Here is a 25,502-nt window from a genome sequence, read left to right on the forward strand (position 1 = left end):
ATGTGGGTATGTGCCTAGGTGAGGAAGTGCAATGTGAAAAATACATAGCCTGCAGAGCAATGTGTATTTTTCAACTGATAAACTGTCATGGCAACAGTAAAATCACATTCAATAAACATTTTAAGTCCCAAGTTTTCCCTCCAAGATGTAATGTCATTCTTCCCTCTGCTGGTGAACTAGTGAAAGGCTCAAAAGTACACATTCTGCTACACATTATAGAAGCACAAGATAATGCTATAAATCTGAATGAAAAATAAAATAAAATAAAACTTCCATTTTTATTAGTTGTTTTCTAATTGTAGACACAGTTAGATAGATAGAATGTTTATTTTACATATAAAAAAAATCACACACGGGACAAGGCACTATTCATAGAAAGATAGCTTTATTGCACAAGGTGTTGGAGTACTCTTTTTTTCTGTTTTTGTTTTGTTTTCATATAAAAGAAAATCTGTATATTTAAACACAAGCAATTGCAAATTGAAGCAACTTTTCCATAAAAGTTTAGGAATCCCCTCCACATTTTTTAAAACTGTTTTTCCCCCCCTTTTAGTTATTTATCTCCTTTTCCTTTTTCTTTTAATAACCAGCAAAATATTCAGAGCATGCAATGCCATTTTTCGTCAAGTTAACCAAAAGGTAGAAACAAAACAAAAGTAAAAACAAACAAAATATCAACCAACAACATAAATGAATAAAAACATAAGACAAATTATAAAAAAGGAGAAAATAAATCAAACGCCAGACGTCTGGTCTGGGTTTATGTGCCCGATGTTATAACTCAAGGTGTAAAGTATTTTTTTGTTAGATTTTATACTGAATAGTCTTTTTAATCCCCTCACATTTAAAGTTATACCTTTAACCAGACTTATAATTGTGCCCTGGTTGCTAATGGAGATGTCGAAAATAGTAATTATTTATACAAAACCGTTTCATATATACAAGAGTCTTTATTTGTAGATTAGAAATTATGCTGACAGGGAGGGCTTGGAATTTTTAGGGGCTAATCGGATCATTCGGCCGGGGAAACCGGCGTGTGAGGATGGAGTTCTATTCCAGACTCCACCCCGTTTCCACACAGCTTCTCCTGTGATTGGTTGGAGTTTGGGGGTCCCTGATTCGACTGGCTAAACAGGCCTGCCCTGTTGCGTAACACAACTGCATTTTCTTTTCAACATAAATCATCATAGAACCAAACAAAAAACTATGTTGGATACATCTATTTTTATAAATAATGCAACTGAGAAAAAACAAATTAAAATCAAATTTAAGTCAGCAACTGTCTTTTAAATATGAAAAACTTCGGACGTGGGGGCTTTCTGGGGTGGTCAAGGGAATATTTTCACAAGATGTTTCACCTGAACAGGCATGAATACTGATATAGGTATCGGTCTAATCCTAATGAAACATGTTCATGGCAAAATGCTCTGGGCACGTCTGCCATCAGACAGACTTAACCCAGTCAGTGGGCATTTGAGCAGCAATAAGAGGAACACATACTTCTTTTACTGTTTTAAAACAAGTCCATATTCTTCGCAACTCTATCTCAAGTTTGGGTTAGATCTGGGTGATCAAATTTACACAACTTCGGGTACACCATAACACAGTCCTAATTTATCAAGCCTCTCTTTATGAAACATTTGCTGGTAAGTCAGATTTTTTTTTTTTTTTCATATGCCATAAACAGATATACTATCATTCAATCAGCTCAATTTTAAACCCAACACGACATGTCCCTACTTTGTACCTTAGAATTTGTTGTGTCAAGAACATGAGATGTGCTCAGGCGGCTGCATTAAACTGAATTGAACAAACAATAAATGTGTGCTATTTCCTGTGCTGAAGTCTGCAGGGGTTGCGTGTTCTAAGTCACCAATAAATATGCAATACATAAAGGTAGCAATCTTTCCCCTGATATACAAGATATGACCTTTCAGATGTGCTGAAAGCTTGAATTTTTTAAATCAGAGGAGCGATTTCACCTAAAAGGGATAGTTCACCCAAAAATTTAAATTCTGTCATCATTTATTCACCATTCATTAATTATTCCATACAATGCAAGTCAATGGGGTCCAAATTTTGTAAATTTTTAGACCTAAAATCTGATTTTCACTACACAATTATTGTGGCCAAAAGAGTTTACAATAATGATTATATTACTTTATCTATAGAAATTTTCGGAAAAATAAATATTGTAATCAAATTCATCTTTAATTTAATATAAAAAAAAATTTCTCTTTTTTAGCCAATGAATCTCACTCAAAATATGAGTGTAGGAAGGCATGGAGACAGTAACCATAACTGCACAAAAAGAATACAAAACAAGTTTTTGTTGTTCGGCATCTCCTGCAGACTTGGGCATCTAACATCCCATCTCCTGAAATCCCACCAAAAACGGTTCCTCGAAGACTAGCAAACATTTTTTTTTCGGTTGCAGGCAGAGTGCCTCGCTCTCGTCTGTCATCTGCTTTGAAATATTTTTTTTTTGGTAGTAGTAGCTACACACTGCGTCATCTTTATTTTACTATTTTAAGGTGAGTGGCAACCAGTATTAAGGCGCAATACCACCACATACAATGTTGGAGTGTCAACCACATAGTACTGGTAATGGATAATTTCCGATATTATGTCCAGTATTACAATATCATTCGTTAGTACCAGTATATTGAGACACCCCTACTTTCATTGTATGGCCAAAACACTTTAAAACATCTCCATTTGTGTTCCACAGAAGAAATAAAGACTTACAGGTTAGGAGCAACATGAGGGTAAGTAAATATTGACAATTTTTTTTCTTTTTTTTTTTGGGTGAACTGTCCTTTTAAGGACCTGAAAGAAAGCTCTCAAAGCACTGTGGGTATTTTAAACTACAGCAGAGATGGTGCATGGATCCAGGTGTCCATCTATGAGCTGGAGTTGCAGTGGCAAATTTCTATTGTTTCCAAGCAATTGTAGAGAGTGTGTTTGGAACTGTCCATAAATGTGTCCTTCATACCATACTATGCACTATGCAGCCCGGCTGATTATAACGATGACAGGAAGTTAGTTTGGGAAACTCAAAGGTCTTTTCAGGATATAGAAACACACTCTCTGCCGTTCATTTTCAATCTGTCTTAGTTATGTTACCCGTTTATCTCAGCATTTCGTGATCGACATCTCCTCTCGCTTACTGCTGCACCTCCCACTGAGCGATTGTCTTCAAATCTTTTTTAAAATAAATTTTTTCTTTTTCAATTAGATATGGCATTAAATCTCTGCTCTCACCACGTATATATTTACTATATCTTTAGATAGAAATATATATGTATATATTTTGACAACAAACATTGCAATATATTTTTCTTTTGTATTGCAGGAGCCCTGATGTAGTACTTTTTTTCCATTGAAATCATTGGGAGAGTTTGTCGATTTTTGGAAGTTTCTCTGTGATGGGGCTTTGCTTTGGAAACCGAGTGAACGAAGGAGGGTTAAAAGGCATTTCAATCCTTTTAGGGGTTGAATGAAACCTTCCCCTCCTACATTTCACTTATTCCCTCCTTAAGCCACCCCTGCGCTACCTAAAGCTAGAGTCTCTAAGACCTTTGAATATAAACGACCGCTAGAGTCTTCGTGTGGGGAAGGAAAGCAAAGATAAAGAGAAACAATGAATAAACGCAGAAAAGCTACACAGCGACAGCAGATATCTCTCCTTCTCTGTTCACGGGCCCGTCTGTCTCTACTTCCTTGCTACCTCTCTGCCCTCTTCCCGCCTTTCTGCCTGCACTCGGTCCATCCAGGAGAGGCTGTTAGGCGTTCACAGTGAGACAGAGGAAGTGGTAACCTTTTGGGGGAGGTCTGGGTGGGGAAGGAGGGGTGATAAGTATATGGCATCAATCACAAACAATCGAATGAACGAACAAACAGCAAAAAAAAAAAAAGAGCCTTTCTTTCATATCGAAGGGAATCGAGAGGTGATGAGAAGGGAGATACGTCTACCCTTTAAATACTCTATTCAACTTGTCCCCCCTTTTCAGATGGACTCTAGACCTTGTAACTCAGTGGGCGGCATCTAGCGTCTCCAAGTTGATCTGATGCCAAGAGACCAAGTGTGCAGGCCTTGCCGAGAGGTCCTTTAAAGGTGTGTGCTGGCCACATGTATACATATATATTAACACATATACATACACATGCACACACACGACACTCGTACACGAGCTTGAGAAAGCTCAGTGGATTCAGCCGGCCCTCCTTAGTGCTAAAGTTCAAAATGTCAAAAATAGAAAACCAAACAAAAAAATAAAAGTACAGTAACCATACATCCGCAGTGAAAATGGCTCCAGACATTTTTTTTTCAGGTTTTTTTTTTTTTTTTTTTTTTCGTTTGTTTACAAAATAGTCAATAACACTCTATACTGTGTCATCAATTGCATGAAAAAATCCCAAAATCTCGATTCAGGCGGTCGGGACTTTCGTCTTCGAGCTGTTTTTCCAGACCATTGTGGATCAGGAGGGGCGGAAGGTGTACACCGTGGTGGATTTGTTTATGCATAAGCTTTCCGAGGCAATGCGTTGCAGTATGAGAGACATAAAAAGAGACATTTTTTTGACAGCCTAAACACATCTAGACAGGTTGAAACAATATATCTCTTGAAACCGCTTTTTTCCTATTTTCTGAAGTTGAGAAATCAAATGAACAAGTGCACATGGAAAGCATTTCGTGCATAAGGTCCAAGGTGTCTTTGACAGAGAGAAGAGAAAGGAGAGTGGGGAAGAAAGCAAGAGAGAAGGACAAAACATAAGACAAAAAATAAAAAAAAAAATGCAAAATTGGGGAAAAGGTCCTGGGGTTTGTCATATTTAATCCTGGAGAAGGCCAGATAAAAAAAAGCTTGAGCAGAAGAATAAAAAAAAAAAGAAAGCAGAAAAAGGTAACAGAGAGGAAAAGAGAGAGAGAGAGAGTCCCGCCATTGTTCATTTCCGCCCCTGCCCAGACTCCAGGTGTGTGTGTGAACGTACTGTAGGTGTGTGTGTGAGCTACACCAGAGTGTAGGATTTGGAGTACGCCCCAGCATTCTGCTTTTGCAGTCTGCCCAGGCCAGACGAGCTGCTCTCTAGCAGAGAGTCTCTGGATCCCCCGACCTTGGAACTGCCAGGCGTCGGGCCGCTGCCTCCCGTGGAGCTTGTGCTGGCTGCTGCTCCAGCGGCGGCTGCCCCGCTTGGGGCCAAGGAGGTGGAGGAGGTGCTGGGCATGGTGAGAGTCCTCTGGGGCAGGGTGGCTGTGCCTGAGCTGATGCTGGAGCTCCCAGCGGCCCCGCTTGAAGCTGGGCCCGATGTACCAGAGGCCCCTGAGCTGGTCAGGCTGCTCAGGCCACCGTGGCTCAGTGTCAGGGCCTGCTGCTTGGAGGGGTCTAATGTCATGTGGCGGCCCTGTGTATGGTAGGCCCGGGCTGCAAGGCTCCGGATGGAGGCCTCGCGGGGTGGGACCACAGGGCAGGGGTCGTGCAGCTCTGCCTGTTTTCGGAAGAAAGGGTCTGTCTTCATGTAGAGGGGGAGGTTACAGTACTCACCTGCAGGACAGAGACAAGTGTCAGTAAAATGTTAAATCACAGCCTTTGTTGTTGGAGTCTTTTCTTCAGATATTGCTTTTAAAATAATTGTATGTAATTTTAGCAACAGAGATTTTTTTATAATATAGAAAAAATATTTAATATTATAACATTAAAATAATAATTATGTGTGTGTATGTATGTATGGATGTGTGTGTGTGTGTGTGTGTGTGTATATGTATGTATATGTATATATGTGTGTATAAAAGTAATTTTTTTTCTCCAAAATATCTGACATTTTAACTGAAATCATACATATGCACAACAAGAATTAAACATAAGATTATAATATTTAAATAATCTTTTTATTTATACTATATAATTTATTTATACTTTTTTATTTACATTCATACTTATTGTTAAAGTATTGTTGCTGCCGCCATGTTGTGGAGACGCTGTGTGTTTTGTTGTGAAAAGTAAAAATGTTTTGTTGTGAAAGGCCTTCCAAAAGAGGACACAACAAGAAATCAGTGGTTAAGTTGTATTTACAACACTGTTCTAGAACAGTTCAACCGAAATATTCAGATGTGTGTGGAGGACGAAGACCGTTTCCTGCCAGAGGAGCCTACAATGCCGGTGTCTGTTTCTATAAAGTGGGGCAATTCCAACTTTGCAAAGACAGTCTGGCGCTTCTGACTCATAGTCTGTAAGTACATTTTCATATTTAAAGAATTTGCCACTGATGATTCAAACGTGAGTTTTGAGTAGTGTAGAGTAGCACTTGTTTGTCGTTTCTCCAGACATGGTTTTACGTTTTTGAAGCGGGGTGATAAGTGATTAGTAAAGAGAGTGTAAGTCATTTTATTATATTATTTTGTTATGACAAATGGCTCGTTTATAATAGGTTTTATTTTTTTTGTCATGTCGCGCCGGGACACTCGGCATCACAGTATGTTAAGGGGCATAACGTTTCGGTCACACGCGTAAGGAATTCGTCCAATCACAACACACTGGATAGCTGGCCAATCAGCTTACACCTCGCTTTTCAGAACAATGAGCTTTGTAAAAAAACGACTCGTTTCAGAAAGGTGGGGCATAGAGGAACAACAATAATGTACATTGTGGAAAATTTGTTTTTTGAACCTTAAACCGCATAAACATATTGCGTGACACCAAATACACAAAATAATGTTCTTTTTAGCAACGTCATATGACCGCTTTAAACTTTGACTATTAAAGTGCCTTTTTTTGCCCGAATTCCATAAAATTTGCCATGCTTGTTTAAAATTGTTGACACTGTCGATCATAACATACTAATAGTTTTTGATTTTTTTGTTTGTAGTTCATAACATACTAATGACACTGTCGATCATAACATACTAATAGTTTGGTACTCATATAGGAGAGCATAAGTCTAAGTGGACGTCCATGACATGCGGAGTCCCACAAGGCTCAAATCTTGCACCGCTCTTGTTTAGCCTGTACATGCTAACACTAAGTCAAATAATGAGAAAGAACCAAATTGCCTATCACAGCTATGCTGATGATACACAGATTTACCTAGCCTTATCTCTAAATGACTAGAGCCCCCATTGACTCCCTTTGCCAATGTATTGATGAAATTAATAGTTGGATGTGCCAGAACTTTCTTCAGTTAAACAAGGAAAAGACTGAAGTCATTACATTTGGAAACAAAGATGAAGTTTTCAAGGTGAATGCATACCTTGACTCTAGGGGTCTAACAACTAAAATTCAAGTCAGGAATCTTGGTGTGATTCTGGAGACAGACCTTAGTTTCAGTAGTCATGTCAACGCAGTAACTAAATCAGCATGCTATCATCTAAAAAACATTCAAATCAAGACTTGGAGAAACTTGTTCATGCCTTTATCACCAGCAGGTTGGACTACTGTAATGGTCTCCTCACCGGCCTTCCCAAGAAGACCACTAGACAGCTGCAGCTAATCCAGAACGCTGCTGCCAGAATTTTGACTAGAACCAGAAAATCTGAGCAATATCACACCAGTCCTCAGGTCCTTACACTGGCTTCCAGTTACATTTAGGATTGATTTTAAAGTACTTTTACTTGTTTATAAATCACTCAATGACCTAGAACCGAAATACATTGCAGATATGCTCTCTGAATATAAACCTAACAGACCACTCAGATCAGTAGGATCGAGTCAGTTATGTCAGTTATAATACCAAGGGTTCACACAAAACAAGGGGAGTCTGCTTTTAGTTATTATGCCCCCCGCAGTTGGAATCAGCTTTCAGAAGAGATTAGATGTGCTAAAACATTAGCCTCTTTTAAATCTAGACTCAAAACTCATCTGTTTAGTTGTGCATTTATTGAATGAGCACTGTGCGATGTCCGAACTGATTGCACTGTGTTTTATGTATTCACTGTATTTTATGTAAAATAATTTTCTATGTTTAACTGTTTTAAATTCATTTTTAAATAAATGTTTCAATAATTTTCAAATCTTTTTAAATTCCTTGTTTTACTTTGTTGTTAATATTTTTTTTCTTTTATGTTAAGCACCTTGAATTACCATTGTGTATGAAATGTGCTATATAAATATACATAATATGCTGCTACTAAGTGCATCCCTAGCTAACCTGTTTCCCAGTAACCCTATTAGTAACTGGACTATTGCTGCTATATAAATATACATAATTTGATGATAATAAGTTGGTATTTAGATAGAATGTTTTTGTTTGTCATATAATTATCCTTAAGTCAATAAGTCAATCTTATCTCCATCATTTACCGCTGTCATGTTTCCTCTTGTCCCCCTTTTCTTGCTTTTTTCCCGCTTCTGTCTTCCAGACGGAAAAGTACTCTTCATGTTTAAATTGCCAAATGCATGAGTAAGTGCTGTGCCAGTTTGAAAAAGGCGGGCGACGTATCACAAGGAAAAAGCAAGCACATCCAGAGTAACGTGAGAGGGGGCCCCCTAGGGGGATGCAGATAAATTGCTGTACAGACTAAAGATTGAGTAGTTATAGCATTTTTTTTACTCTTATAGCGCCAAACTCCACGTGTTTTTTTTTTTTTTATACTATTACCTGAAGAATTGTTTAGAATTTGGTGAAGATATCTTATTCTGTTCAAGATTTATAGGTGTTTAAGTAAAATAGGCTCTGACCCTTTTGAACATTTCGGCATATATATATATATATATATATTACTGATATTTACTTTCCAGAGAATACTTCTACACCTTGTTTGGTTTCGATCAGGCGAAAAAACCTAGGACTAGTTCGCAAAAGTAGGTTTTGGGCAAAATTAGAAATGGTAGAAACTTTTGTGTACTGAAAATCAGAGGTAGCCGTTTTGTTTGTTTTAAGCCAAAAATTCCAATGATATAAGGACACCTGAGTCTATGACAAAAAGTTTAGGAGTTATGAGCCATTTATGCATTTTCATTGTGGCCGATTGGGGTGAGTCTTTGCCAGTCTCTCTCCAAATTGAGCTCTACCATCTGGCCAAGTTTCAGATCTCGAGGCCTTATGGTTTGGTCTGCACAATTGGTTTTATGGCAGTATTATAATACTAAAAATCCTCACAATTACAATAGGGTTGCAGCACTACACGTTTGAACCCTTAATAACAGGGAAAATTTTCTGAAAATTACACAAGCTGTACTTTAATTTGTGTCACGGCTTTTATAGCTCCAAAATGCTTAAGATTTAATACTTGAATCCTTAAAATTACATTGATTTATTGTTTATTGTTTGTTGTTTGGGGAATGGGCACTGCCACGTTTTTGCCGCGATCATAGTCCTGTGGTTTGGGTGGGGAGGCAGTGAAGCGACAGATGCCCGGTTCGGATGGTGTGCTCATAGAGGTCATGCTGTCTGCGTTATCGTTGGTGCCGGTGGTCATCTGATCAGAGGAGCTATCAGAGATGAAGCACTCTGTGATCTCGAACTTGGCGTGCTGCAGGTGCTCCTCCAGCTTAGCATGTTCGTACGCTCGGGCCAGCTCCTCGTATGTGGAAGACGCACTCTCTGTGGACACCATACTGTTTCGTCCCTTATCTGAGGACAGGAGAGGACAGAATGAATGTGAACACTCTGTAAAACTTCATATGCTGGTAAAAAAGACCCCTTCTGTCAAAGTGGGCAGTTTTTGGCCAGAATAAGACCAAGTCTGGCTAATGGGACAATAAATATTCTTAAAATCTGAAATGTGAAAAGTTTGTGGACCTGTGTCCTGGGACAGGCTGGCGCTGTAGCTGTCACTCTCTGTGACTGTAATGCCATGCTGGGAGCCCACTGTCCGCCAGTCTGAGGTGAGAGTGCGAGCAGGTGTGGACGCCTGGCATTTAGTCAGAGTCCACTGGCTGGAATAGCGGTTTCTCGTGCTGTGCGCAGACTTCACGCTCTTCCTCGATACTGGATCTGAGAAAGGTAAAAACAGAGAGTGTATGAAACATTCACTAATTGTACCATCTTCCATCTGTTATGGAATGAGTGGGTGAGCTGTGACGTACTGGTGCCCGGCCTGATGTCTGACATGTCAATCAATGGGCCTGTGTTCTGGATGAGGGCGGGGTGATGCACAGACACGCCTGTGCAAAAGCTTTGAGGGTTCACTGATTGGCTGAACTCAGTATCCGTCACAGGGATGGTGGCCTTGTCTTCACCTATTGCACACAACAGAGAGAAAAAAAAACACAAGTCTTGAGGAAATGTATTTTTTACTTTACTTTTTTATCAACGTTTCTTTCAGGAATCAACAACTGTTTCTCAGATTTTTTTTTAATGTATTGCAACATCATATGACTTGCATATAGGCAAACACATACACACTGACCTATCTGTTTGATTCCCTCTTTATCCTCGATGAGTAGTTGCACGCGGGGGATATCTATGTGCAGTCGAGGTCCCTGAGGTGGGCCTTTCACTGGAGTGTCAAAACTTCGATTGTTCTTACTGCTCCAGGTACAAAACAACCACAGACAGACACGCACAAACAAACACAGAGGAGAAAAAAGTATTGCCACTGCCACCTATTTATACACAAATTTTAATGTTTAAGTTTTAATTTTGGAGTTTAATGTGTACACGGACTTCTAAATATATCCTTACCTGATAAGCATCTCAGCCAAGCTCTTAGCATCTACAGATAGAAATCAAAGTAATTTTATTTAATACACCTGTAAAATTATTCTAGAAATGTGTAATAACTATATGTATATATACAAACAAATTTCTCTACATTTTTTTTCTGCCTATTTCTCTCTCACCTCTAAGCCTCTTGAGTCTCTTTTCTTTGCGTTTCTTGCGGATAATGAAGAGTAGGGCCATGCCCAACGTGACCAGGATGACAGGGCAGCCGATAGAGAAAAGCTTTTTAACATCATCCCCTTCCCCTCGTGCTGACTTAATAGGCGGAATAGTGCCTGCAGAGGAAAGGAAATATAGATAAGTACAGAGATCAAGAAAAAGCTCACGTCAAGGCCTCTTATCTCTAAAATTCAGACCTAAAAACAGCTTAATTAATTGATTTAGCTGCTAATTGTAAATGTTCTTTTGTGTCATTCTGTAATACATTCCCTGGCTCTGTAGGAAATATATTTGTACATCTGTACTAATGCTGGCAGAATTACTGGGAAATAAAACTTTCCTGTTTGTAAACTTACTGCCATCATAATCCAGCGTGGCAAACTGGGAGCTCTGGTTTCCACACCCAGCGCTGTTGCACGCCTTCATTTTGAGCTCATACCAAGTGGCCTCACGCAGCTCGGCAAGGAAGATGTCAGCTGAGGCGTTTGTGCGCACGCTCTGCCAGGCCCAGGTGCCTTTGGGCCGGAACTCTAGCAGGACAGCAGTGATGGGGCAGCCACCACTCGTCCAGCCCTGCAGGTTGAGGTGGGCATGGGTGGAGTTGATGTGAGTGAAAAGGGGCTGGTCCTTATTGAACTGTGGCTCTGCAAAACAAGAAAAGACCACATTTTACAATATACATTAATGTGTGATGTACTGTATTGATGCAATAGATTACCATATTATCTATAAAGATTTACTTTTCACTCACATGTCTAAATTTCACATACAACACCCAATTGATTTAGATGTATCCTAGAATTTTACATATATTTTTAAATGGGATATTCATTACTGTTCAAATGTTTTATGTGTTTATTTAAAAGAAATTATTCAGCAAGGACACATTAAATTGATAAGAAGTTATTAGAATGATTTCTGAAGGATTATGTTACACTGAAGACTGGAGTAATGGCTGCTGAAAATTCGACTTTGCCATCAGAGAAATAAATTACATTTACATTGATTACTTTTTGAAATAAATATTTGGTGAGCATAAGAAACGTCTTTCAAAAACAAAAGTTTACAGACCCCCGCATTTTTGAATGGTAGTGTATATAAAAAGTGGATCTTTCAGTATGAACACATACACTTTTTACAAAAGCTACAAAAAGTGTAGAATATATGGCATTAGAACCGCTCACCTCTGCCGTGAGTCTTGGCCTCAATGATCTCGCTGATGCGACCAGCTCCCACACTATTTTTTGCAGCAAGTTTGACTTTGTACCAGGTACCACAGCGCAGGTTGTCCAACTTGAAAGAACGTTCACTAGAACTAATGAAGACATCCTTCCACTCCTCAGTGTTATCTACTGAATACTGCAGCACGAAACCTGAATATGCACACACATATACAATAATACTATTATTATTATCGTTATTATTATTATTATATTTTAGATTTCTTGTTCATGCGATTGCTGGGAATCAAACTTGTGAAGCTGGAGTTGCAAGCCTAACTCAGAAGACTTTAATAGAGATTTCCGAACATCACCAATAGATGGCGCATTGACCTTACAGACTAATCACAGAGTAACACTCTCAGAAGAAGAGCTGATCAGATTGCTGTAAACCTCCATTAGTAACCCAGAGAGAGAGAAATGCTGACTGCACAGTTATGCAAATAGATGTGCAATATGGCGTCGCCCATCATTAGGAGCGGCCCAGATTTGGTGTCTCTCTTTGGCTTTGGCAGATGGCAAAATAAAGGGTGCCACATCAAAAGGATTTACCCACTGACAGCCTTGTGTGCTCCTTATTCTCCTCCCATCTTTCCACAAATAAACACCACATACATTTCTGTTTTTTACCTAATTTACTGAGTTGCAAGCAGATTGACAGTAACATGTGACACAGTGACAGATTAAACGCAGTCTGAGACAAAGACAGATAGATAGAGAGACAGAAAAAGACATAATAAAACTAATCTTAGAGATAGATAAATGAAAAAAGGGCGAGAGGTAAATATACTTGTACTTTGAGGAGCCCACTACATAAAAAGTGTGAGGTGACTGGAAAGAGAAAGGACAGGTTTTTCTACCTCTGATGGAACTTCCCCCGTTGTCTCCAGGGATCCAAGCCAGAGTGATTGAAGATGTGGACGTGGTGGAAACTGTTAAACGTGGTTGATCTGGAGGCACTATAATGACAAACGCCAGCAGTCAATTTTTCACGTTTTGGCCACCATGCTTTTGGTAGGGCGTGTTCTGTGGATCAATGTTGACTTATATGGTCTAATGTTGACTTATATTGACTTATATGGTCACATTGACTTATATGGTCACATTTATTGTTTGGCAAATTTTTGTGGTTGACATAGAGTCATCAATAGAAATCTGTGGAATGAAGAATTTTGCTCGAGAGTGAAAGATTTCCCTACACAGATTTTGCAACAGGTTTAAGTTGGTCACATGAATTTAACAAATTTACCAACGGAAGGCTACATACTTTGAAAGTGACTTCTAAGCTGTGCTTTATACATCACTATTGAGAATAGACCTTTTTTGCCTATAACATTTAGCCAAGTTTCATGTGACAGCACCTTAACCCTAAAATCAACCTTAAAATCTGACTGGTTGATAGGAATGTTATCCCAGGACATTGTGGAAGTATGCTATTTCTTACCTTGTACCAGCAGGTTTACGATGATTGTGTCAAACCCCAGTGTGTTGGTGGCCGTGCAGGTGTAGTACCCAGAATCCTCGGCTTTCACAGAGCGCAGCACCAGGGTACCATTTGAAAGAATATTCCGGTGACCATCTTGAGTGACTGGGATGGCGGTGTCCTCACTGTGAGGATCAAACATATTGACCTTCTCATCTTTTAATAAATTAGAGGTGAATGTCTAAGAAGAGTCAGAAGAGTAAAAAGGAGGTATTTGGGTTTGTAAACCTAAACCTGTAAGTGTCTATATTTCAAAGACTCATTGGAAAAACACAGTGTTCTCAGGAAAGTGACGAAAACTGATTCTAGACCTGTCTTTGGTCCATTTGATGGTGGGTGTTGGCTCTCCTACTGAGCTGCACGGCAGCCGGACTTCCTTCATCCATGGAGTGGTCACCGTTCCTCCAAAAGACAGGATTTTAGCAGGAGCTGAGTAGCACAAACAAAGAGTCATATATTAATATACTGGTGTACTAGACGGAAATCTTATTTATTTATTTTTAGACTTAGGCCCAATCCCAATTCTACCCCTTACCCCTTCACTTTCCCAATCTTTCGCGCATTCATGTGAAGGGGTAGAGGTGTCTCAATTCTCTTTTGGCTGGAGGGGTAGGGGTACGGGTACGGGGAAGGGCCAGATAGCCTTTCAAATGAAGATTTTTCAGGACCTCACTTCAAACGAAAGGGTATGATAAATTTCCCCGCATACGGCAATATGGCTGCCCGAGCAAGTAAAGAGACCCATACATATAAGTATTTTTTGGCATATATATATATAAGGATTTTAATAACAAAAAATAATTTGTTTTATGTTGCATTCAATCTTGTGATCATATGTTTGGTTATGTTCTTCGAAGAAATGTTTGCTAATGTTATTAATACACAATAGTTCCACAACATATTTTACTGATACCCACTGATTTGACAGCGTAAATACTAGTCTGGTGGCAGGTAACTTATCGTTTAACGCATGTCTGATCAGTGCATTGTTTTTATGTCCATGAATACGTGGAAGTTTGTGATAAACATCGCCGCATTTTCTTTGACGTAGAAACTAGCGACAATGTATGATGACGTGTAATGATGTAGTAGTGGTGTCCCATTTCTTAGAGGAATATTTTCAGCCTTACCCCTTGACACTCTGTTTCAGGGAAAAGGGTATAAAATAGAATTGGGATTGGGCCTTATTTTTGGTATTTTTTCCCTAAATTGTAATAGGACAGTATATAGACAGGAAGTGAAGTGGGAGCGAGAGAGGTCTCAAGTCAGGGTGCATATAGCGCAACGGCACTATATGTCGGCACACTGCCCACAAAGCTATCAGTGCCAACTTAGACGGACATATTTGACCATTGCGCTCAACTCTTTTGCAGAGTCTCACGCATTCTAAAATCATGATACTCAAGTTAAACTTTAAAAAAACGCCTCTTTCGACTTTGTTCCCCCTTTCCACTGCACTGCTCCACACATTTTTAAATACAAAAACACATTCTGTGTGAACCGGCCCATTAAAAGTATATTTCTACATTTTTTTTTTGACCACATTGGAAATCATACATACATGAAATAATCAGCCAACAAAGGACTCTTGCTCTTTAAACTAGCTGTGAATTAGCTATTAAATAAGAACACACACACATTCATAGATTCTCTCCCTGGTTTTCTGACCCAAGAAATATTGATTGAACTGCCCCCTTCATTGTCTGGCATATTGGCTGGGTCATTGTCTGCCATCTCTTTCTCATTTAGTTGCTTTTACTCCTCTCCACATAACAAATGACAGGCTTTACCTCTATCCATCAGGAGAAAATCAACGCCCAGTTCTCACACAGGTCATCTGCCTTCTCAGGCAATTGCACAATTTTTACATGATTGCTAAGTGAATAAAGCTAAATTACAGACAGGAAACCTCAAATCAATTTCTGTGTGAAAACTGTTAAACAGTCTGTTTTAAGATTAGTGCATATGTTTAGGTACAGAGCTGATTGTCGATATATGACACCATCATTCATGAAAAGGGGCATTTAGCTATACTTATTATCCCATTAAACTGTAGGTGGACTCACCTTTCCCAGCAGGCTCCACAGTCACCTTCTCGCTAATGTTTCCTCGACCAGCAGTAGTAACGGCGGCTGCCCAGATCAGATACTGCTGACCCCGGGTCAGGTGGGTAATTCTGTATATCAGCAGCTCAGGGTTGGCTTCGTATTCACTGGGTGCCTGGGATCATTGCAGAAACACATAAAGTTACAAATGTGCCTATACAGCTGATAAAGACAACAAATGCTTGGACACATATGTTTCTAGCTATGTAAGCTCGATTTGTAATGCATTGTTGCAATTCTAAATGTGTCCAAATTAAAATCATAATGAAAGACTAGTACGCCATATATTCTCAGCACTGCCACAAGGGCTGTTATAGTGGGTATTAGCATAAATTGTCTGCTTGGAGAGTCAGTTTTCTCTTTTAGCTCGTAGAAATATAAAAATGTAAGCAAGACTCTAATATTCTATTCAGGAAACCCATTTGAAAACAGTTTCTTTTTTCCCATTTGGTCATGGTAGTGAGACAGAAATTAAGTTTATAGCTAGCTGCCTGAATAAAGGTGTGGCTACATCTACCATTGTCCTAGGATATTGGTGGTAAAATCCTGTAATTTCAATACGGATCTGTGATCGGGAGTTTCACATGAGGGTTAAAAAGTTGCCCACACGGATTGTGAGTGCAGTGAATTAACATGACCAGTTTGAAACCATTGCAGAATCTGTGTGAATAAATCTTACACCCTCACATGAAGTTCCTGATCCCATTTATTCCCATCAAAATGACTTGATTTTGCCTGTGAAAATTTGCTAAACAATGGTAAATGTGACATGCAGAAAGTTGCTTGGTTTAAAAGGGACTTTTCTGTGAGTTCTACTTCATACACGAATACATTATTGACAATGAATCTTTTTTCCCCTCAAAAAATTGTGCAACTTAATAACAGATCCAGTTTAAAAGTAACACATTTTATGACAGCTGGGTACTGAACTTTGTTACCATCACAATAATGAATGTTTTAATGGAACTGCAAATCCCAATAAAAGTATTAACACTTGCACGAATAATGTTTTGGCCTTGCTTTAGGCTCCAGCTCTTATAAAAATGCTTTTTAAAGCTAAAAATGAAAGATGATGACTTGTTTTCATGTGGGATTTATACTGGACTCTTTAAAGGTGAAGACGAATGTGTAACTCATGGTGTGGTGGCACCTGGAGAAAATGATTATTCAAACACAATTCTTTCCTTTACCCTTGATTTAATAGCGTTTGCTAAATAACAGCCTAAGAGATTTCTGCTGCTTTTCTTTATGTGAGTGAAAAAGGCTGAACTATTTGTCTGTGTGTGCGTTTGTGTCTATATGTGTGTGTGTGTGTGTGTGTGAGAGAGAGAGAGCAAGAGAGAGAGAGAGACCCAGGGGGCCTTACACAAGTAGATGAGAGGGTAAAAAGACAATACCCCTAGACACACTAGATCAGTCAGCCTCAGATAACACTAACAATAGAGGCCGACTAATGAGAGATATCTGCTGCTCACCTCAGCATGCGTGACACACACACACACACACACACACACACACACACACACACACACACACACACACACGCACACGCACCCCATAATAAGTACTTCTATTATATTCACCTTTCATTGTAATGCACAACAAAAACATTAAAACGTACACTGTACACACACAGAAATAAAGTGACGTTAGGCTGTGCTTCGAGCTGTCTATAATTGTAGTGTGTTTAAGAGAGCCGTGTGTCTGCTGTCCAAACGCATGCTCATCACAGTGAACGGCTGCTGCCCGCAGACATGCAAACACACACTGTGTCATTCCCCCCGATCGCACTGAATGCTGCCTCACACACACACAAGTCATGATGAGGTGATTCTTATGATGGTTTGAGGCTAATGGATTTTGGATACATATATTTTCATGTTCTGTTTATAATCAGAAGTACCTTTCTCTTTCTAGCTTTGAACCAAAACCTAGTGAGCTGCCTTGCTGTGTACTACCTACAGAAGCAGCTGTCTTCTGACGGAGCATTATAACTGAAATGGAACCTTATAAGTCATTGATTTGGAACGCTTTACATTTAATTTCACAATGGATTTGAATTAAGATACACCAGTATTAAAGCAATTAAATAAATAAACATAGTCAATGTAGATGATAGTAGAAGTAGATGCTACACTACTTTTTTAAGTTCCTCAGGTATAATTAGACCTTGGAATAACTCTTTCCCTGCATCCGAATATGCCTACTTCCATACTACATAGTAGGCGAGTGGTATGTCCGAATTCAAAGAATTCATAAAACAGTAGGTCGAAAAGTAAACATTACAAGTAAGGAAAGTTACATTATCAGTTTAGTTTTTTCAAGTTCTAGACTAAATGTGATCATGCATTTACTCATCTCACTTCCACAAAAACAGATTCACTATTTTATCAAAATTAATTAAAACAGTCAAATGGTAATCCAGAATGACACAAACCGATAATTAAAGCAATAATTAAATATAACACAACTATCCTTTAAATATTTTATTAACCAATATCTTTGCTGATTACCTGCGTTGATCCAATTCAACCATACATTTTTATTAAAAACAAGCAACCAAGCCCAGTCCAGATGAGAAAATGTAACGCATTTCTTTCCATTAAAGTAATTATGTAATGCAATTAGTTATTTTTTTAAGGGAGTAATGCAATATTGTAATGCACTACTTTTGAAAGTATCTTTCCCCAACACTGTAGGTATTAGAAGTAGCATTAGCATTGGCACCACCACTACTACTACTACTAATAAAACAAATACAATTTACATAACCCTACATTTTTTCACAGTACAAACTAGGACAAATGGGTCTTGTATATTTAGCTGCTTTCATATTTTAAGAAGAGGGTCCCTTACAAGAGAAACAAAACATATTTGCGGGGCATCAAAAAGTTTCCTAAGAAGGCAGTGATGGGAGTGTGTCTGTGACACCTAAAGATGCTGTCTAGGTAGGCAGCTCACTAGGCTTCTGCGCCTTCTCTCCCTAGTTAATTTCGATTAATCTTTTTAATCCTCCCTCTCTCTCTCCCCCTCTCTCTCTCTCTCAGCATGAATCAGGTACAGGAGGTGCAGACGGGAGGGGTGGAGTGTTGTAACGGATATTAAAATATTCCTCCAGTGTGGAGATAGCGGTGATCCGGGGAGCGATAGAGGGAGATAATGAAAAGAGGAACAAAAGTACTCCCCGCACGCTGAGTCTGACCCCCCTTCCTCCTCCCCCCTTCTCCTCTCACACTCATTTACATAGTAATCACCCCGTGCTCTACGAGAGGTTGGAGAGAGAGAGAGCGCGAGTGAAAGAGAGCGAGAGAGAGAGAGAGAGAGAGAGGAGTGATTTGTGAATGAGCAAAAGAAAGGAAGAGAGTGAGCATGTGTACATCTGGACAGGTACATTAATTCAGTGTGAGAGTACACAAATTGTGTGTGTGTGTGTGTTTGTTGAGGAGGTGGTTATAAATGTGATTGAGCCTGTGAGATGTGTATGTGTGTGTGTGTGTGTGTGCTGTCAGCTTGTTTCCTGCCCTCCCTGATGAACAGATGAGGTTGTCTAGGCAACGTGATGAGACGCAGATATGCAAATGAGACGGGAGGGTGAGCTTGCATGCACACACTGCAGTATGAGCCTCTAATTTACACACACGCGCACACACACATCCTGCTGATACTGCAGCACAACCTCACACATACAGAGATTAAAAATACACTCGCCACCAATCCAGACGCAAATAGACAATAAGAAATAAACACTGATTTATACTTAAAATCAAAAGAAAACCGATAGAAACTAAAATCCACACACACTGTTCCCACACCCATATGAAATAAATCACATAAGTGTAAAAAACACACAAATATTCACACTTGTCTGTTTCAATAAACACAAGTGTGCCTTCATTTTTGAACAAAAACATTAAAGCAAGCCACACCACCACCAAAATCAATGTTAAAAACAAGTTTCCCCCTTTAATGACTCACCGGTTGGCCCGATCCAGGGCTGGAACAGTAAATTGTATATTTTCGGATGATACCATTGGGCTTGATGGGGGGAAGCCAGGATACCACCACACTGGAGGCAGAGGATGGCACTGCTTTGATGCCAGCTGGAGGGCCGGGGTCTGAAAGAGAAAAAGAAAGACAGAACACTAGATTAATGTATGACAGGGGCATTGTGGGATATACCACCTCCCAGTAACCAAAAGGTTTGTTTGTAAAATATTCCACATTTTATGGAGCTTTTCTGGACTTAGAAAGAAGACAAACAATGCCAGGCTGTCTTTTTGCCTATTTAGTATACTGTGAAAGTATACTTCAGGTTTTACATGTATGCAGAGGTTTACATATAGCGCGCATGAAATGAGGTAAAGAGTTTTATTTGAATGATGTGTGTTCAGACCAACTCAAACATTTGCATGATATCAATGCAACCACATTTTTTTTTTTTTTTTTTTATGGAGGGGTGTTCTCTTTTCATTCCACTGCAAAGAAAATTTGCCAACCACTACGTTTTGAGCTTTTGGTCATATGCCCAGAGCCACTGCTGTTACAGAAAAGTGGTGACACTTATGAACAGACAAATTTGTTTAGCAATAGTGAACAGTTGAATGCAGAACTGGCTCTCTTATCTCTGTACTCTTGTATTTGGCGTTATTTGATAAACATCATAACAAATACAAATAAGCGCCACCTACTGTGAGAGAGTGAATTTTACGTTTTAATCCCATGCCATTTCTTTACATTTGTCTGAATAGACAAATCGCATTCAAAAACAGCTATATTTTTGGACCGATCATTCATACTGGTGTGAACAGGCCTTAAAACTTGTTTTTTTTTTTTTTTTTAAGGATTGGCCCCAAATCCATTAACCCCCCCCCACCCCCTCCATCACACTTCTGTCATCTTAGAAATAACCGTCTCACTTTTAGTGTGTCTATTATATTCAAAAAGACAGGAAGATTTAAACAGGACTTGGAAAAAAAAAATCATCATCATTACTAGGGTTTAGTCTAACAGGTTAATCCATGAGGGGGTTCAGGTCTCAAAATGTGGTGACACATACTGTTTTGATACTTTGTTGTATCAATGATGATGTAACAGCATAATTCCTTGCTATGAGCAGAGGCAAAATGGACCAATACCATGGACCAAAAATTTCGTAGTTCCTTGACATACTGACACCACACACGCCTATAAACTTGTATCATATATTACATTCAATTAAATGAAAATGCATCACTCCCATTCTACAACACTAAGACAGCCCTTATTTCCCTGAAGCCATGTGAACCCCAACAGGGAAAAGAGGAGAGACAGATATCTCCATAATCCTATTCCCAACCAGTGTAAGCACAAAATTAATGTCAGCTAATCCACAAAGAATAAATCCTTCTCCTTGTGTTGGATGGAGGATCTGCTTTGAGGCACATATCCACTTTACAGACCCCCCCCCTCCTTCAGCGTCTTAATTCTCATTAAGTGTGCTAATGCTGTATCAGAGCCTAAATGTCGCCACGGCGACCGCATCCAACAATCAAGCAATCCAGCATCATCTAGACATGGACCATGCAGCACTTGCCTCCAGCTAATGTGGTTTTGTGGCAAGATTTTCTACCCGACAGCCTCCCCCCCACCCAGACCTCATATACACACCCTTGAGCTTGAATAGAGCAGGGGTAAAGGGGAAGTGGCTTGCACATAATGTGGCTGTGTGTTTAAAAACGTGTTCTCCAGTGGCTGGGTTGAAAGCTCATTGGATGGTCACATTTATCGGTTGCAGATAAAAGACTGTATACTATTCTTTTATTTTTGTGGTCCAAAAACTAGTGAGCTGGCTATTTAGGGAGCATATTAAGTGATCATAATATGCTCAATAGTAAGAAGTAACATTAATTTGTCTTTAAAGATCCCTCGTATTATATTCTATAATATTCTCCAACATTACTGTTTTACTGTATTTTTGATCAAATATATGCAGCCTTGATGAGCATAATACACTTATGTCAAAAACACCAAACTTTTAAATGTTAATGGACAATATATCAAACTCAAAATTAGCAATAAAATAGTTTAATGTAATTAAAATGTACTATTTTACCAAATATGTTGGGATGCTGTGTATGTTTATGCTTATTAGAGAACAAAGCTTTTAGCTTAGCAACAAGCTAATGTCAAGTCAAGTTTCTTGTGCGTTTAATGTTAGGAGTCACAGATGAGGTTCCATGATGCCTTAACTGTCTAATGGAATAGACAACAAGACATTAGGTTTCTGCAGATATGTTGAGGTATGTTCAGTGCTCATGTGTAATTGTGTGGTGTGGAAACTTACGGTCTTCTCGGGTCTGTATGTAGAGTACGTTGCTGCGGACGCCATCTCCTGCCTGTGTGTAGGCCAGGACCTGTACGCTGTAGTTTGTGAACTTCTCCAGACCCTTCAGCTCCACCTGCTCACGAGTGGTAGTGATGTTCTGCATCTCTCCCCATTCTGAGACGTGAAAAAAACTAAATGACTCCTTTTTCTGCATTTTCATTTACTCACTAATAACAGCACATCATTTGAACACTTCACACAAGGGAACACAGGAGAACCATGTTTACACATTCCACTTACAAAAAAATACCATGGTATTATTCCGAGGGTGACTAAAATAGTCTATTTTGCTGGACAAAGGGTTGCTTGTCACTGCTATAGCTATATTTAGCAGACAATGATATTTATGTCCAAATGCAAAACAAACAAAAAGTAAAAAGTTTTCCCATGGCTCTTTAAAGATGTTAAAATACCATTTATATTTGGACATACACCATGGTAACAGCATGCTATTTTTGAAGAACCTTGAGTCCTACTGAATATGGCTTAGTTAAAGGTATACATTCATAGTATTGCCATCTTATATCGTTACTGTACCAAGGTACAACCAAAGTGCTTTTTTGTAAGTGACATAGACAAATAAACACAAAAGGACCCATATATATATATATATATATATATATATATATATATATATATATATATATATATATATATATATATATATATATATATATATATATAGAGAGAGAGAGAATTTTTATCTCAGTTCTGTTTGGTATAAATTATATACCCTTGCCTTAGCATTACTTGACATTATTCAGCCCATTTATGAACTATTTTTACTGTTCAAACAAGTTGGTTAAAGTATGCTACCAAAAGTTTACAGTCAAGTTTGCAGTTTTAAAGATTTTTTTTTTTTATTCAGTAAAATTTTATTCTGTAATGACACGTTAAATTGATCTAAAGTGGCATTAAAATATTTAATTTTATCATCATTTACTCATCCTAACATTGTTCCAAACCTGTATGAGTTTCTTCTGTTGAACACAAAAGATGATATTTTGAAGAATATCGGTAACCAAACAGTTGCAGTAGCCAATGGCTACTAGCAGAGGTGACCAGCATTCTACAAATGTCATCTTTTGTGTTCAACAGAAGAAAGAAATTCATACAGGCTTGGAACAACACAAGGGTGAGTACATAGTGACAGAATTTTCATTTTTGAAACAATCCCTTTAAGCAACATAACTGTGTTCAACATCGATAATAAGAAGAAATGTTTCTTGATCACCAAATTGGAATGATTTCTGAAGGATCATGTGACACTGAAGACACTTTCGCCGATTTTTAATCCACATTTTAGTAATTTTAGATATAACAAGACAACAAAACACACACATACACTTGTCCACCCACAAATGTACACCATCTGTGGTTTGGACTGGCCGGGATACAGACACAAGGGTGGGCAGTAGGGGGCGCTCTACATGGACTGTGGCTAGAGAGGAAGTAACAGTAATAGTTTATAATTACTCTGATTGAGCCCCAGTGTCTGGCCCCCACAGCACCCACCTCCATCGGGGTAGAGGGACCAGAACACCACACGGTAGCCCTTCAGAACCCCGTTTAGGGTCATCCGTGGGGGCTCGGACCACGTGATCACTGCCTCATCTGATGTCACCGTGATGGCCCGTACATTCTGGGGTGGCTGGCTGGGAACTGCGAGTGAAAAATGAGAGACGGTCACATAAAAGCATAGGAAGCGGCAGCAAAAATAATTCAGGCACCAATGGAAACAAGATACAATAGGTGAAGTGGAAACAAAAATTGCAGTGAAAGAGCACAATTACAGTGATATAGTACAATGACAGTAATATACTGAAATGGGAGCACTTGGTATGGCCCAAGAGCATCAACAACCTTGTAACTACACTCGAAATGGACGGAACAATCATGTCCCAAAGCTGAGGAGAAGTGAAATGTTACTGTTATCTCGATTTTGAGCTGTTTCACCTACTAAATGTGTTTGATTTTTTTTTTCCGGATATACCGCAAATGTGGTGGTTGTGATGTGCCAAATAGTGTCCCTGAATAAATAATGGCACTATTGAGGGGACACAGAGCGTGTCTGTATGACTTGCTGGGAGGGAAAAAGCATGTGCGGACGACAGGATGAAAGGAGGTATAGAGGAGGGATAAAGTTGGCTTGGCTCTATGAGGGAGCAGCTGCAGCTGGCGCAGGAAGAGAAGGAGTGAGTAAAGGAGATGGTGTGAGGAGGGAGGGAGTGAGAGCAGAGGAGAAATCATGGTATTTGTTTGAAGAGGCCTTAGGGTCCGACTCTTTCTGGCCCTGGTGGACCACACTAAAACTGCCATTTAGAATAGAACGGCTTGACAGAGTGTTCACAAGCACAACTCGTAATAACTCTTCAACCCTGCCCGCAAAACCCAGGCTCTCACTCACTCTCTGGATCTGACACTTATAACAGGTATATTGGTACTGTATCTTATGGGTGTATTGGCATCTTGCCTTCCTCCTAGGCAAAAACTACCTATTCACCCTCATGTCATTTCAAATAAGTATGATTTTCTTTCTTCCATATATATATAGATGGCATATATATATATATATATATATATATATATATATATATATATATATATATATATATATATATATGTATATGTATATGGAAGAAAGTAAATCATAGTTCAATCACACACACACACACACACACACACACACACACACACACACACACACACACACACATATATATATATATATGAAAAATAATTTGAAGGATATCCTGCCTGCTTTTGTCAATATAATGAAAGTGAATGTCAAGGCTATAAAAGTGTCTAGAAAGTTACCTATATAATTTGTGCGCTATATATCTTCTGTCATACAACATGCTTACTGTACAGTAACAACAAACAGACAAAATTCAAGTCATTATGCACAGAAAATCTTGACATCCACTGAGTCGTCTTGGCACATTCATGAGAGACGTAGCCATGTCTGATTCATGAACAGATCATTTATTTTGAGTCAGATCTTTTCAGTGAATCACTCCAAAGTTATCCCTGTGATGCAAACAAAATCATCCATCTTTGGACCACTTTTCAGTGATGCTCAGATACATCAAACCGACATTAAAGACCTGGTAGTGACGAAAGCCACCTGTGGTGTTGCGTCACGTCACCTCCATCTGGGACAAAAAGTTGGGCTTGAATACTGCAAAGACTATAGGCAATGGCCAACTAGTCTGTACATTCTACACCTGCAGAGGAAATAACTCTCTGTACCAGCATGTAGCATTAGTCTGTATTTGTCATTCAAAAAGGAAAACAGGAAGAGATAGGAACAGTCTTCTGTGTGTGCCCTCTTGAATTTGTTGTTTGATCACTTCCAATTTTCTTCTGGCGCACTTGTTCACTAAGCTGAACAGTCAATTTCTGAGAAGTGAAATACTGTAATCTGGTGACTGTCAGAATTGGTCCATATCTGTCAGAGCAGTGTGAATTAGTTTTTAAACAAGATGCAAATGAAAACACCTTAAAGT

The 25,502-nt window shown here is 39.0% G+C and overlaps 1 protein-coding gene across 2 annotated transcripts in view; it reads right to left on the bottom strand.

Annotated features, from left to right (window-relative positions):
• Positions 1–823: 823 nt before the first annotated feature.
• LOC109059267 (Down syndrome cell adhesion molecule-like protein 1 homolog) overlaps positions 824–25,502 on the bottom strand; it is a 127,657-nt gene continuing 102,978 nt past the window's right edge. The window contains exons 18-33 of one of the 2 annotated variants that reach the window (XM_042770976.1): positions 23,470–23,655; positions 21,952–22,107; positions 19,605–19,744; positions 15,591–15,744; positions 13,836–13,953; positions 13,486–13,649; positions 12,902–13,000; positions 12,006–12,194; positions 11,178–11,465; positions 10,782–10,937; positions 10,624–10,654; positions 10,349–10,470; positions 10,026–10,178; positions 9,739–9,933; positions 9,261–9,570; positions 824–5,548 (exon numbers count right to left, since the gene is read on the bottom strand). In XM_042770976.1, coding sequence (XP_042626910.1) covers positions 5,014–5,548; positions 9,261–9,570; positions 9,739–9,933; positions 10,026–10,178; positions 10,349–10,470; positions 10,624–10,654; positions 10,782–10,937; positions 11,178–11,465; positions 12,006–12,194; positions 12,902–13,000; positions 13,486–13,649; positions 13,836–13,953; positions 15,591–15,744; positions 19,605–19,744; positions 21,952–22,107; positions 23,470–23,655 — 2,996 coding nt within the window. In that variant the 3' untranslated portion in view covers positions 824–5,013. The remainder of the gene's footprint in view (positions 5,549–9,260; positions 9,571–9,738; positions 9,934–10,025; positions 10,179–10,348; positions 10,471–10,623; positions 10,655–10,781; positions 10,938–11,177; positions 11,466–12,005; positions 12,195–12,901; positions 13,001–13,485; positions 13,650–13,835; positions 13,954–15,590; positions 15,745–19,604; positions 19,745–21,951; positions 22,108–23,469; positions 23,656–25,502) is intronic. The other variant, XM_042770977.1, reaches the window with a different exon arrangement.

This window comes from Cyprinus carpio, chromosome A15, assembly GCF_018340385.1.
Source record: "Cyprinus carpio isolate SPL01 chromosome A15, ASM1834038v1, whole genome shotgun sequence".
NCBI classification, from domain to species: Eukaryota; Metazoa; Chordata; class Actinopteri; order Cypriniformes; family Cyprinidae; genus Cyprinus; species Cyprinus carpio.